Source organism: Ictalurus furcatus, chromosome 13 (genome assembly GCF_023375685.1).
Source record: "Ictalurus furcatus strain D&B chromosome 13, Billie_1.0, whole genome shotgun sequence".
In the NCBI taxonomy this organism is placed as follows: Eukaryota; Metazoa; Chordata; class Actinopteri; order Siluriformes; family Ictaluridae; genus Ictalurus; species Ictalurus furcatus.
Window position 1 is genome coordinate 11,362,250 of NC_071267.1, and position 12,966 is coordinate 11,375,215.

Here is a 12,966-nt window from a genome sequence, read left to right on the forward strand (position 1 = left end):
GCATGATTCCATTTTAGACCATGATAAGAATAACTTACAAGTGATTCTATGTATTATTTGACAACCTCTTGGAAGATGTATTCGCATTTCTGAAGAAAACTGAAACCAAATACTGTACAGATAAACCATCTAACCTAACAGTCATTCATTTTATTATTTGCTCACACAAATTCCAACAGGGTTACAAATTACTTTGTTCATGAGCAGGATGGCAGCACCTTCATTAAAAAAGGTGAAGCAGGAAGTTTTGAATCAGTAGAGAATTTTTGCTATGATGTAATAGACTTCAGATCAATTGGATTTCTGCCTTTATTTGAAATCATTTCATTAAGACTAAAATCTTGTTACAAATGAGATTAGTATGATTTTAAAATGACACCATCAAGCTCACAGGCACTTTTTTCTTCTTTTATTGAAAAAAAAAAAATGGCAGTAGAAGGGAAAAACATTGTACAGTCACTGCATCATATTGCCCACAAGTTCCTGTTGCAAAACAGCACTAAAAGTTTCAGAGGAACTACTGAAACTCAGACATAGACATACCTCAAAAGAAAAGAGGAAAAAATACAATGCCACAGCACACACAAAATCCACAATATGCTAACAAGACTCACTCAACATCAAAGAGGATATCGAACCTCGGAACACTGTAATTTTCTGTTGTACCACTGTGGAATGGAAAGTTGAAAAACAGAGGAGGAGCCACTGTTTGATTTAAGTTATCATGAGACTATGATACCTGAGATCACTGGTTCTATCAAGCCTCTAGTTCCATGGCAGTAGCTCCTCTAATAAGGCGTATTAGGCTTCTTTGCTTATTCTACTGTACTGTAGGTGCTTTGGTTAAGGAAAAAGTGAGGCAAAACTGGGGGACATCTGCCTGTTTATGCTGCTCAGCTTTACCATTTATTGTAAGGCTCAAACTCCTGAGCACCATGACGAATGCCAAATAGGTCAACATAATACAACTGCTTCAGTAATATAAAACCTGCCACTCCTTCAAGTCTAACACCACCTTCAATGACCTGAAGTTCTCTAGCTGGAAATGGTTGCTTTTAGCTGTATACCACACAATACATACTGATTATAGTTTGAGGTCCCTTGACAAAACATTGGAGCTGTAACAATTAGTTTCAGCATAATTGACAAGATATAAACATTTCAACACATATTGGATAAAAGGTATCTTAGTATATAGCAAGAAATAAAATTTAAAAAAAAATCTAAAATCACATCATTTTACATAAGGCAACTGTCTAAAAGTAGCTTTGCATCCTGGTAAAAAGTTTACATTTGGTTGTGGCATTAATAGCTAAAAGACGCCACCTTCAGGACACACTGTAATATTAAACCTGATGAGCAGTCAGATCAGATCACGAAGCTGTCCAAAAAGATTTCTTTTGAACAGGCACAAAAGCTAAAGCAAGCTGTTTAAAAATTCCATAACCAAATAGAGCCAGAGGGGGGAAGAAAAAAAAACACCACTTACAAGCTTTACAGCTTCATTACAAAATGCCTACAGCAACCTGTGCAATACAGACTCCACTTCACAGTACTTTTTTGTTTAATAAATAAATAAATACAAAAAAGCCTTCAAGTAGCCGAAGATAAAAAATAAAACTTCTGGGCCTGTGGCTTCTACTGAAGCATGTCCTCCCTTTATCTGTCACCTGAGGTCCAGCACTGTCGTTTTGGCGTCCTTCACAACCACGTGCTTACAGATCTGTAAATTACACACATTTGATTTTCACTTCCCCTAAAAAGATGTGCTTGTGTCCCACTTACAGAGTCACATCAAAGGAGCCAAGAGTCTGTAATAACATGTTATTTAACTTTGACATAGATTTGGTTCTGGATGACATAATCCCTATCAGAAGTGTTGAACTGTCCCCAACAGTATTTTTAGTGATATGTTTATTAGCACCACAGGGTACATCAATCACAAACTCATTGTTGAAGCCACTCAAAAAGGCACTCGTTTGACTGACTGTACTATAATCAGGCTTTCCTTACACCAATTAGTAAAGAAAAATATTAGGAGAACAAGGAAGCAAAAGAATGGTTGAATAAAGCAAAGTGAGCTAGCTGACAAATCAGTTGAATATCACAGGATCACCCAAAGATGTAATGATTCAGGGGTTGAATAGTACAATAGCCATAACTTCACACTCCATTATCATTAGCTAGCAGAGACAGTTTTTTCTAGCTAATCTACAAGTGTAGCTAGCAACTACCTAGCTAGATGGTGCTAGACTGCCTTGCCCAAACTTAATGTCATAATTTCATCAACGCTTGTAGCATCATGGTTCCACAAAGGCAAAAATATATACATTGATAAATGAAAAACAAAACAAAACAATGTCTAAGAAATATGCTAGCTACGTTTTCCAGTGAAACAGGACTAGCACAAATGTTGATGCCAGCAACTGTAGTTTCAAATTCTTTACAAAAATGGTTAGCTAGTTATAACTGTGCAATTATGTAATTTAATGAACCAGCATCGAATTTATCATAAAAGAGACAAAAAGAACACAGAAGTAGCCTTGACTGAGGTAGCAAATGTTGCCACAGTCTCAGATGAGGTTTTACAGCAGTGTAGTGATTAGGCCTAAACTGTAGCTAACTGAAAATTTGAATCATAAAAAGCTAGTAATTTAGGAATATACTTGTGTATTTATGTGTGTTTAATGTTAGAACCAAACCTTGCTTTTGGTATTTAAATCAGAAGAATACGACTGAGGGTCTTACAGTGAAGAGAGTTGTAACATTATACTGCAGCAATGTTAGCTTGCAAGGACAGATTTTTCTAGCTAATCTACAAGTGTAGCTAGTTAGTACCTAGCTATATAGTGCTAGCTGCCTTTTCCAAACTTAAAGTTGTGATTTGATCAACACTTGTATCAACATGGTACTGAAAATGCCAAAATAGATATTATGAGCTTTTTGTTTAACAAATGCAATCAATCAATGTATAAGAAATTTCCAGTGAAAAAGGACTATCAGAGAAGTTGGTGCTAGCTAACTAACTCTAGTAACACATTCATTACATAGATTTGTTAACTAGTTAACATTAATGTTAGTTAGTTGACTTTATTTATATATTTTGTATTCTTTTTTTTAGCATTTATGTGTATTTAATCCTTAGCAATTCAGTACTAGTGGTTGCAATGTTAGAACCAAACCTATGCTTTTGGTATTTAATCAGAAGGAGTACAGCTGGGGGTCTTACAGCGAAGAACTGCAGTAATGTTAGCTAGCACGGATGAATTTTTATAGCTAATTTTACAACTGTAGCTAGCTAGTACCTAGCTATACAGAAATAGCTGCCTTTACCAAATGTAAAGTTGTGATTTGGTCAACACTTATAGAAACATGGTACTGAAAATGCCAAAATGGATACAGTATACGAAATATGCTGCCTAGATCTCCTTTGAAAGAGGAGTAGCAGTGAAGTAGTAGCAGAGAAGGACTAGCAGGTACTAGCTAGCTAACTCATTCATTACATAGACTGGTTAGCTAGTTAACATTAATGTTAGCTAGTTGACATTTTTATATTTCTGTGCATGTAATCCTTAGCTATTCAGTACTAATGGTTGTAATGTTAAAACCAAACCTATGCTTTTGCTATTCAATTAGAAAAAGTATGGCTGAGGGCCTTACGGTGAAGAGGGGAGGGTCTTTTGAGTGCGGGTGAAAGCCTTTCAGTCTGCAGCCAGCCACCTCGCTCATTCCAGCAGTGGTGAGGCGGAACACTCCGGTACTGCATAGAGGCAGACAGTGTGAGAAGACCATCTTTTTTTACACAGTGCATTTTCCCCCAACACACCCAGAGCAGATAATAATATTGACTATTATACTGCACTGTTCATAGGACTTCCTAATACCACAACAAACAAACTCTCTGCACAATAAAGCAGCATGGATATTAACACGTACTCGAAAACAAGATCATGTTATACCTGTTTTAGCATTATGCCACTGTCTCTCTGTTTCCTTTAGAATTAACTGCAAACTTTTCTTACATGTTTTTTTAAACTCAATGTTTTAGAACTCTCAAATGCCTGATAAACTGATAAATTGTGGCTTAATATCATCCCATGCGAGCCTTCTATACAAATCTTTACACAGATCTGGAAAACATTATCAATAAATATTGACCTGGCTCCATCAATCACTAATATTAAAAAAAAACAGCTAACACTTTTTTTTTCACTTTAGCTTTTATTATTTGTCTTGCTTTTACTGGCATGTTACCTTTACATTAGGTCCATCCATCCATCCATTTTCTGTACCATTTATCCTACACAGGGTTGCGGGGGAGTCTGGAGCCTATCCCAGGGGACTCGCGGTACAAGGTGGGGGACACCTAGGATGGGGTGCCAACCCATCGCAGGGCACAATCGCACCCACATCCACACTACGGACAATTTGGAAATGCCAATCAGCCTACAAAACATGTCTTTGGACTGGGGAGGAAACCCCCAAAGCACAGCGAAAACATGCAAACTTTTCATACGCAGGGCGGAAAGGCTTACTGATGTGACTTACTGATGCTTTGTTTATTCATAATAAGCCGTGTCATTCTGAAAAAGAAACTTGGTCCTGTTCCCTGCATGGCAACTATGAGACAGGGAGGAGAGTGTTTGATTATACTCACTCGTTATGCTTGGGTGAGCAGACAATGGCAATGGCCTCGGGCAGCATCAGTTGATAGGAGCTGTGTGTGTGCAGATCCACACTGGAAAGAAAAGCTGTCTGTGTGGGATGCGTCTGTAGGCATGCATAAATAAAGACACATACACACACAGGTTAACAACCAACATCTTTACATAATCGGTTCTTGCATGATCACTAGCTGGCTTGACAGGAACTGAGAATAACTCTGTAAAATTATTAGGGATGTTACCATGGTGACCCTCTGCCTGAAGCCCCATTACATTTGATCCAACAGGTAATAGGACCAACTCAATAGTCATTTTTAATAAAGCTATCTGCTTTTCATAAACATCCCATTATGTTTTCAGAAAAGACTATTCATCTGTTTTCTCTGTCAATACAAAAAGCTTACAAAAAAATAATAATAAAAAAAAGACAAAAGGTGGCAATTCGATGAGAATGGTAAAGAGTGTCCTACATGGATCCAGCCAAGGGTCAGTAGGTTATGGTGGTCCTGATAACTGAACAGCTCCTCCACGTTCTCCATGTCACAGTAGTCTGGCCCGGATGACTGTTTGGGCACAATCACATGGGTGAGCATGAACTCGTTGTGAGTCTGGGGGTTAGGAAAAAAGAACAAAGAGGGGTTTTTTTCCATTCTGTCCATTGTGAGGCCATTTTAGCCAACTAAGCAAACAAAGCCAAAGTGCAACCTTTTATCAAATGTTTATGGAACCATTGTGTGAGAAGTGAGCAAGCCTTGAATACACTCACGCCCAGTTTCAGTATCACCACAGCTATTCTAAACATAGGCACTCTTATGCCAGAAAATGCAAATGGAAGAGAAACAGGTTGGACTATGTATAACCATGGAACAAAAATCAAATGGCCTCATTCACAATACTGGAACTCTGTATATGCCTACTCCATTGAACATGTCAATTAAATTTCTAGCACCCAATGAATGCAGAAAAAGGAAGCATCATGGAGCTGGTAACCTAAAGAACATAAAGTAAGAACGAAGAACATATATAAGATGTTTGAGGCGAGAGAGCTCATACCATCGAGATAAATTTAAATAAAAAAAATTAGATCTGGATTTCTGCAAAACTGCTGGGTGACAATGTGCATTGTTCAAAGCGTTGACAAATTGAATTAGATTGAATACCAGTTTTCCACAGAGCACGCCACATGTCTCAATGCCTCTGGCTGTGTTGCGGTCGGCCAGCAGCAGAAACCTGTATGTCAGGTCTCGAGGAATTAGAACCCGCCTCAAGCCTTCCACTTGCTGATCTAGAATAGACACACACAAACGCATGCAGTCTACACACACACTCTGAATACAAACTCAGCCAGGTATGGACACAAAGCACTCTCCCTGTGTGACTCACTCTGGACGGCAGCTAACGTAGCCGCAGGTTTGGGGAGAGGCGTGGCTTGTTTGTTGCGGTTGGGGTCAAGGCGTGTGTGGTGTTTTGGAGTCTGGGACAGGCACGAGCCATCCGTTTGTTCAGATTCTTTAGGGCCGGCATCCTGTTTACGGTTGGCCTGCTCCTGACGCCGCAGCTGGTCCTCGAAGTAGCGGAACTGCTCTGACTCCAGCTGCATCTTTCTCAACTGTGCCACGCGCTGTTTTTCTTCCTCCAGCAAAGACAGCCTCTGTAACTGTTCTCCACACACAGCTACAGGCATGGCCTGGCTCTAAAAGCACATGCACACACACACAATATTAATTAAAATACAACACAAAGAAACAGAAAGACAAGGACTGCATCAGTTCTAGCTCTGCTTACTTCAATAGCTTGTATGTGTCTCTACTGTATGCAAAACCTAGTGCAGCTTAGATTACAAAATGGTGAAACACGCAGCTTAGAGTCACAAAGAGCTGACAGTATGACGTGAGTTTAATCTGTTCAAGTGCACCTTGAGCTTACCTGCCTCTTCAGATATTCACTGTACTCTTTGCTGTATTTTTCATGAAGGAGTTTCCTCAGTTGATCCTTGCGGGGAAAAGCCACTTCTTGCAATTTCTATAAAAAGGCAAAGTGTGAAAATGAAAGGAATGAAAGGTGTGAAAGGAATTTATATTCAAGGAATATTTCCTCTAGGCAAGATGACAGTGTAATAGTGATGAATTTTATATGCAGCTTGATGATAGTCCTCAGAGAGATTTATTGACTTTGTAGTGTATCCAAGGTGCAATATCCACCTTCTTTTGAAAGTTTTGCTGGCACTGCTATCCTAAAAAATATAATCATACGATATTTCTGCCCACTCTAAAGCACATCACATTAGCTGGTGCTCATGCCAGCAGGACATGCGGGTTTATGAAATCTCTCACTTCTACAACAGAAAGAACAGTTTCAAAAGGAGTCATGAATCAATAATAAACTGAATAGAGGGAAAAAACAGTAAACCCAACAAGCAGAAGTGATATCTTTACTAACTGCAAAACTCCATTTGCCTAAAAAAAGACTGTGACCTGACATGCACCATGCAGTGAGTCTGCATTTCTAGACTGAACTGCCTACGCAACAACAGTAGTACACTGAAGACATTTTCTGTGATGTCTCAGTGGGAATGAGTGTGTTAGTGTGTCTGTGCTAATGAAGCATAATGTTAATACGATTTACAGTGGGCTCAGCGCCACTGGGCTCCATCACTCAGCTCAGGCTGCCAGGGGCTTACCTTCATTATGACTTGTTTCTCAGGGACATTGCACTGCTGATAGTCCCGATGACTGGGGAGTTTCTCTACAAACAAACTGCAGAGTGAACATAAAGCACAAGCAGTGTACGTTAAAAGCCATGAAAGTATAATGGAAGGCTATGCTTTTGATATATAAAATTAGTTAAAATGTTCTTTCCACTTATAAGCGGTTAGTGCATACAAGCTCGCAAAGTTTCCATAATTAAAACACATATAAGTTAACTATACAACATCCATCTTCTGTCATAACTGGTGCATTCAAATTAGTAGTTAAATGTTGTTGTTTTTTTTGTTTCTTTTCTGTTCTTTTTTTTTTTTAATCGTTCAGACTGTATGAGAACCGAGCAGAGAACCAAGCTACTGCCATTAATAACTTTTTGTGCATGATTCTTCCAGACAAAATGGAAATGGAATATGAAATGAAAAATTAATGGGTGATAAATTCAGATAGTGAATTTGTGTTCAGTGTGCATGTACCATCAACAAAGAGGCACGGTGCAGGTTCAGGCATACACAGACTTGCAAATATCACTGACAGAACAACAAATAACAGAAATTCCTGTAAAATCTATATTTGAAAAATCATGAAGTTGGTTATGGATCCTGTTTTAGTAGTATTGTACTGTCCTGTGTTGTTAGCACACGTTCGCATGTGCACTTTATGTAGAATGTGTAGATCTTATTTAGTTCTGTGTCGTCTCATGTGGTTGGTTAGTGTGTTGTTTTATGAAACAGCAGGGTACTGGAGGAATGTGGTTTCGTTTCACTGTGTAATGTACCAGCTATATATGGGTGAAATGACAAAAATCCAGTTGAACTTGAATTTCTATAGAATTTCTATAAAAATGCTCTGGCTTCCAGAGCAGTTTTGCCTTTTGGAATTGTGAAGCCCATCAGCATCCACTGAACAAAAGGTAGTGACCAATACTGATACCAAGTTATTCAGCTTAGTGACTTGCTTAAAAAGTCTGAATTGTTCACAAACGACACGTCTAGTTCGAATGGAAATTGGGAGTTTATCCATTTACGATATGAAGTGACTAAAATCATAAGTGAACTATTGCTGAGAAACATGCACTTTGAGCAAAATCTAGCTGAATTTAACAATCTAGCTAGCTAATTCATAGCTATTAAATCTTTTATACAGGCCCTCTGAAGGCCTAGTGACAATAAAAACATGAAAGAACTGTTCAGAATATCACTTTTCTCTCAGATGTGCTGGTAAAAGTCTAAGAAAAGGCCATTTATGGCTTAAAAAAAGCTTTACATATACTGTATGTTATATTAACTGCAAACTGATCATAGGTTCATTTTAACAAATGTCAACATTGCATCACAATTTGTGAATATAATAGAAGTGGATGATTCATATGGAATATCCTTGAAAAAAATGAATGCCTTACAGCTACCATTATGATTAAACGCAGCACATTTCTTTCTTTGTCCAAGTCCGGATCACATTCATTCTCTGCCTTACTGCCTGTACTTCATCTATACTTTGCCCTAATGATTAAAATGTACCACAGTTATCCTCTACCCTAGTGGAAAAGGTGTGTCAAAGCTGTCTTTAATAAGTACGTGATAAACTTGTTGTAGAGGACGAAGGCGTTCTCTAGACTGCCCTCCTCCAGGTAGACGGCAGCCATGCGCTCCATCTCGACCCCTGAGCGGAAGTAGCGGCGTGGCGCGATGTCTTCGCTGATCTCAATGTTGTAACCCATTTTACTGAGCGCTCGCACACGCTCCACTGCCGGCAGCGTCACATCCGTATAGTCTGGCTCAGCTGCCAGCTTCTTCTGCAAATAAAGAGCGGAGCTGAATCACCACATGAGAACACAGACACACACATGAATTAGTGCTGTTTGTTGTTTGTTCTCAGTGCTCGTTCAGAAGTGAGACAGACCGGAAGCCACAAGCAGTGGCCTCGGCACCCATGCTAACACCCACACAGAGTGGCTTTTGAATGGTCATAGAGGAGAGAAGGCTTTTTTATTACCATTCAGTAGGGCACCACAGACCTGGAAGGAAGATTGGCTCAGCACTCAATACTTGCTGGAAATGACGACCAGTTTCACTTCTGAACACAACAATGAACAACAATGACGAGCTTAATTGAAGCGCTACAAAAAGCTCCACAGTTGTTAGTCAGCGAGGGGAAAGAGGCAAGAGGGCACGTTTATTTACTGAACCAAACGATGAGAACACTCTCTTTGTCTTTAATCGTCTATTCATGAAGAAGGGAAGCAAAGTGTGAAGGGGGCTTATATCCGTTCCTTCCTTCCCCACTCCCTCCTACTTCAGGATGGAAGGATGTGAATGACAGCGCAGCTGCATTGAGCATGCTAATGGATGAGTCAGACACACACACCAGCCCTTCTGCCCCCTCACACTCTTCCCCAGCACTCAGAAAACTGACCCATTAACCACTCCACCCCAGCATAGACCCCTCCATACCCCCATCACTCACCAGTGTGCTAAAGCTGAACTCCTGCTCCATGGCGCATTTAGGATGCAGGCTGGCAGGCTTCGATCCTACCGATGTCTCCATCTGTCATCTCCCAAGATGATTCCTCACTGAGGGAAAAATAAAATACAAGTGTCAGCTTGACATCATGACATCATGAGCCAGACAGCTGCGAGGCCACTGGGTCGATAGAGCCTCCTAAAAGGCCATAAAAGCCTGCTAAATGCAGACCTTTCACTTTACCTTCTGACTCCACCTTCCATTACTCAAACTAACACCAACCTACACACTAAAGCTTCTATCAGTTTTGTTTAGATCAGGTATGTCAGTCTGCAGTCTCCAGGTCCACAGCACTGCAGAGTTTAATATTATAGCTCACTTAACCTTCTGATTCAATGTGCTGAATGAAGCTGTTGTCCTCCTGAGTTTGACACCTCTGCTTCAGATAGTATTCCTTAATTAATTTACAGAGTTACAATGTGGGGGTGCATCAGTCTCCATAGAGAGATTATTAATTATATTATTCACTAAAACACAGTGAGTTTTAGTACAAAACAGCAATGCACACTTCTATTCAGGGCAGAAACTGTGCTACAGTTGCTATGACAGCTTGTAACCATGCAGAAAAATATGGTGAGTCATGAATATCAGTTGTGGAACAAAAAAAAAAACAAAGAGAGACTTGGTGGGCTGTCACACAAAGCAGACTACTCAGTGAACCTTAGACACTTCTCCTGTATGAGGCTTTTTTACTTGTCCATCACCAAGCCACACTTTTGAATTTATGATAGATGCAGCAGAACGGTTCGTTACCAAACACTGTGGCACTCAGGTTGATGATGCCATAGCAACGTGAAATGGATGTGGAGTAAGAATAAAGACCTGGTGCGAAGGAGATGTATACATGCAATCTAGCACTGATCAAATTATATCCAGCACCTCACACATCTGATTTGTCAGCTTTTCCATCAACATAAATTACATAAATCATGTGCATGGATAACTAGTAATGAAAAAACTGGGTCAGACCATTTGCATATGACCATGTAATGTGAATGGCCACCAGGTTCAGATATACTAATGATCTCAAATTTTTAAAAAGGGATCCACATTCTCTTATAAGAGCTGAATTTGTGAAAGTATACAGATGTCTGCATTTTATTCTATTAACTTGCAAATCCTCATTGAGGAACTCTTAATACTACATAATACAAGACTACCTAGTCAATTCAAGGCATTTTTAACAAAGGAATGAAAATGACATACATTGGGAAAGCCAATATTTACTGAATAATTGATTTCTAAGTTATTACCATCAAAGCAGGCCATACAAAGTGGCTTAGCAATCCACAAAACCTTAGGCCCATCATATTTAGAGACTTTTGAATACCTTTGAGGTTGTTCAAAGAGTCAGACAGAATAGAGACACTGTGAAAGCGAGTGATGCAATAAGTGGTTGTGCAGCATACCTTTAGTGCTGACTGAACAAAACCACCACCCCATACTAAGCACGCTTGTGAAAAAGGAAACTTCTATCATCTGTATTTCTACAGCTTCGGTACGTTCTGGATTTCTCTGCAACATGGTGACAAGCATGGTCCATACTCCAAACATTACACTTACCAGTCTTCACTTGGGTCCTTGAAGTTAAGGGTTCTTAGCTTCGTAAAAGGGCTCTAGTCTGGAATGATTTCTGAGAAACACTCAGATGTAGGGTTCTACATAGAACCTTTAAGTTCTCTTTAAACCTTTACAAGTAAAAAGGTTGTCCTTTTGCTTTCTAAGAGTGGACATAATAAATCTCTCACTGCACATGCACTGATTTTCATATACAATCTGATACTGCTCTGAGAGTGAAAGTGTAACAGGAAGTGTTTCAGTGCTTAACATAAACACAGTAAAGGCTTAAAGATTAAACTTGGTGACAATGTGACGCAAATAACCTGCTTAATATGACTTATTCTTGAGTTATGAATTATCACAAATCCACAGTAACATTAAACTGACATAAAGCACTGACACCAGCCAGCATTAGAAATTCTGCATTAAAGGTGGAAAAATTCAATGGGTAAATAATAAATAAATAAATTAATTAATTAATAAAAACAGACTATTGTAAAATAATTACCGGTAAGTGGACTGCTGGTGTCCCATGCTCCGCATCCCTCTCGCGCTCCTGTCCTCCTCACATGCAGCACATGCTTACACAACACAAGACTTGTGTCAGTAAAATGCTCAGCTCTTTCCTTTGACAAAACCGCGATTCGTTTCACCTCTGCACTTCATAAACAGGGTACAGGCGAGATTTACGGCAGCTATACCTAAAACTTGCTCTTTAACGACATAACCTCTGTAATATAAGCATTTGGACAGGAGCGCATGAGCAGCACAGCGGCTCTTTGACACATAACGTGGGTGGAGAGAACCAATGACACCATAATGAGTCCTGCTGTATGGAAAGCCACAAGTGCCAAACGTTCTCCACCATCCTGGCACTATGTGGCTACATGGAGTATTTAATGCTACAGTGCTTAGACTGACTAGCTACCAGCTGTCAAAACACAGGCTGATCTGGCCAAGCTGGTGGACCATCTTTGCCAGATGGTAACCCTGCTAAAAAAAACAAAACAATAGATACCCTCATAGAATTTGTAATGTTTTGATGGTTATAATGGGAATTGTATTGTTTTTAATGGAAACTGTAATGGTCCCTGTAGGTCTCTACTGGTAATTTGTTGCCTTCTATTGGTGGCATGTTATGTCTAGTGGATACAATTAAGTATTTCATTTAACGGTTAGCTGATGGTTTGTAATGATATTTATATCCAAACCATTAGAATTTCTGTGATGGTTTCTGTAACGCTTCACAAATACAGGGAGGAAATGAGGAAGCTGGAGGCGGGCTTGGAATAACTAAAAAGGCTTTATTCTCTCACTTTCACTTTTCAGCGATATTTATCTATATATAATACGCATGCCTGCACACATGGCTCGCTCTTCCGCCGGCCTCTACAGGGAGAACTGAAAACACAAAGAGACGCAAACAAATCAAACAAACCCTCACCCCCTTTTTGGTTTTGGCTCTCGGGCAGGCCACAATTGCTACTGTCTTATCAATTTGAGGACACACCTGCCTA

At 39.6% G+C, this 12,966-nt stretch overlaps 1 protein-coding gene across 2 annotated transcripts; it reads right to left on the bottom strand.

Moving 5' to 3' along the window:
- Positions 1-40: 40 nt before the first annotated feature.
- Positions 41-12,447, bottom strand: stambpl1 (STAM binding protein-like 1). Of its 2 annotated transcripts, none has more exons than XM_053639066.1 (11): positions 11,958-12,447; positions 9,833-9,939; positions 8,944-9,158; positions 7,345-7,420; positions 6,591-6,686; positions 6,048-6,357; positions 5,825-5,949; positions 5,135-5,272; positions 4,658-4,770; positions 3,661-3,760; positions 41-1,723 (listed from the first exon to the last, which is right to left on the bottom strand). In XM_053639066.1, the coding sequence occupies exons 2-11, from the start codon at positions 9,911-9,913 to the stop codon at positions 1,667-1,669; spliced, it is 1,311 nt and encodes a 436-aa protein (XP_053495041.1). In that variant the 5' UTR covers positions 9,914-9,939; positions 11,958-12,447; the 3' UTR covers positions 41-1,666. The 2 variants fall into 2 exon arrangements, with proteins under 2 accessions (XP_053495041.1, XP_053495040.1); XM_053639065.1 differs by having other exon boundaries at positions 8,944-9,161.
- Between the last annotated feature and the right edge of the window lie 519 nt (positions 12,448-12,966).

What these genes read in the sequence shown, in the direction of transcription:
- stambpl1 (XM_053639065.1), bottom strand. Translation starts at nt 9,913, where the DNA reads ATGGAGACATCGGTAGGATCGAAGCCTGCCAGCCTGCATCCTAAATGC. An exon ending in AGTTCAGCTTTAGCACACTG is followed by an intron (nt 9,162 to 9,832) that starts GTGAGTGATGGG and finishes CTTTATTTGCAG; the next exon opens with AAGAAGCTGGCAGCTGAGCC. An exon ending in GTGAATATCTGAAGAGGCAG is followed by an intron (nt 6,358 to 6,590) that starts GTAAGCTCAAGG and finishes ATGTGCTTTTAG; the next exon opens with AGCCAGGCCATGCCTGTAGC.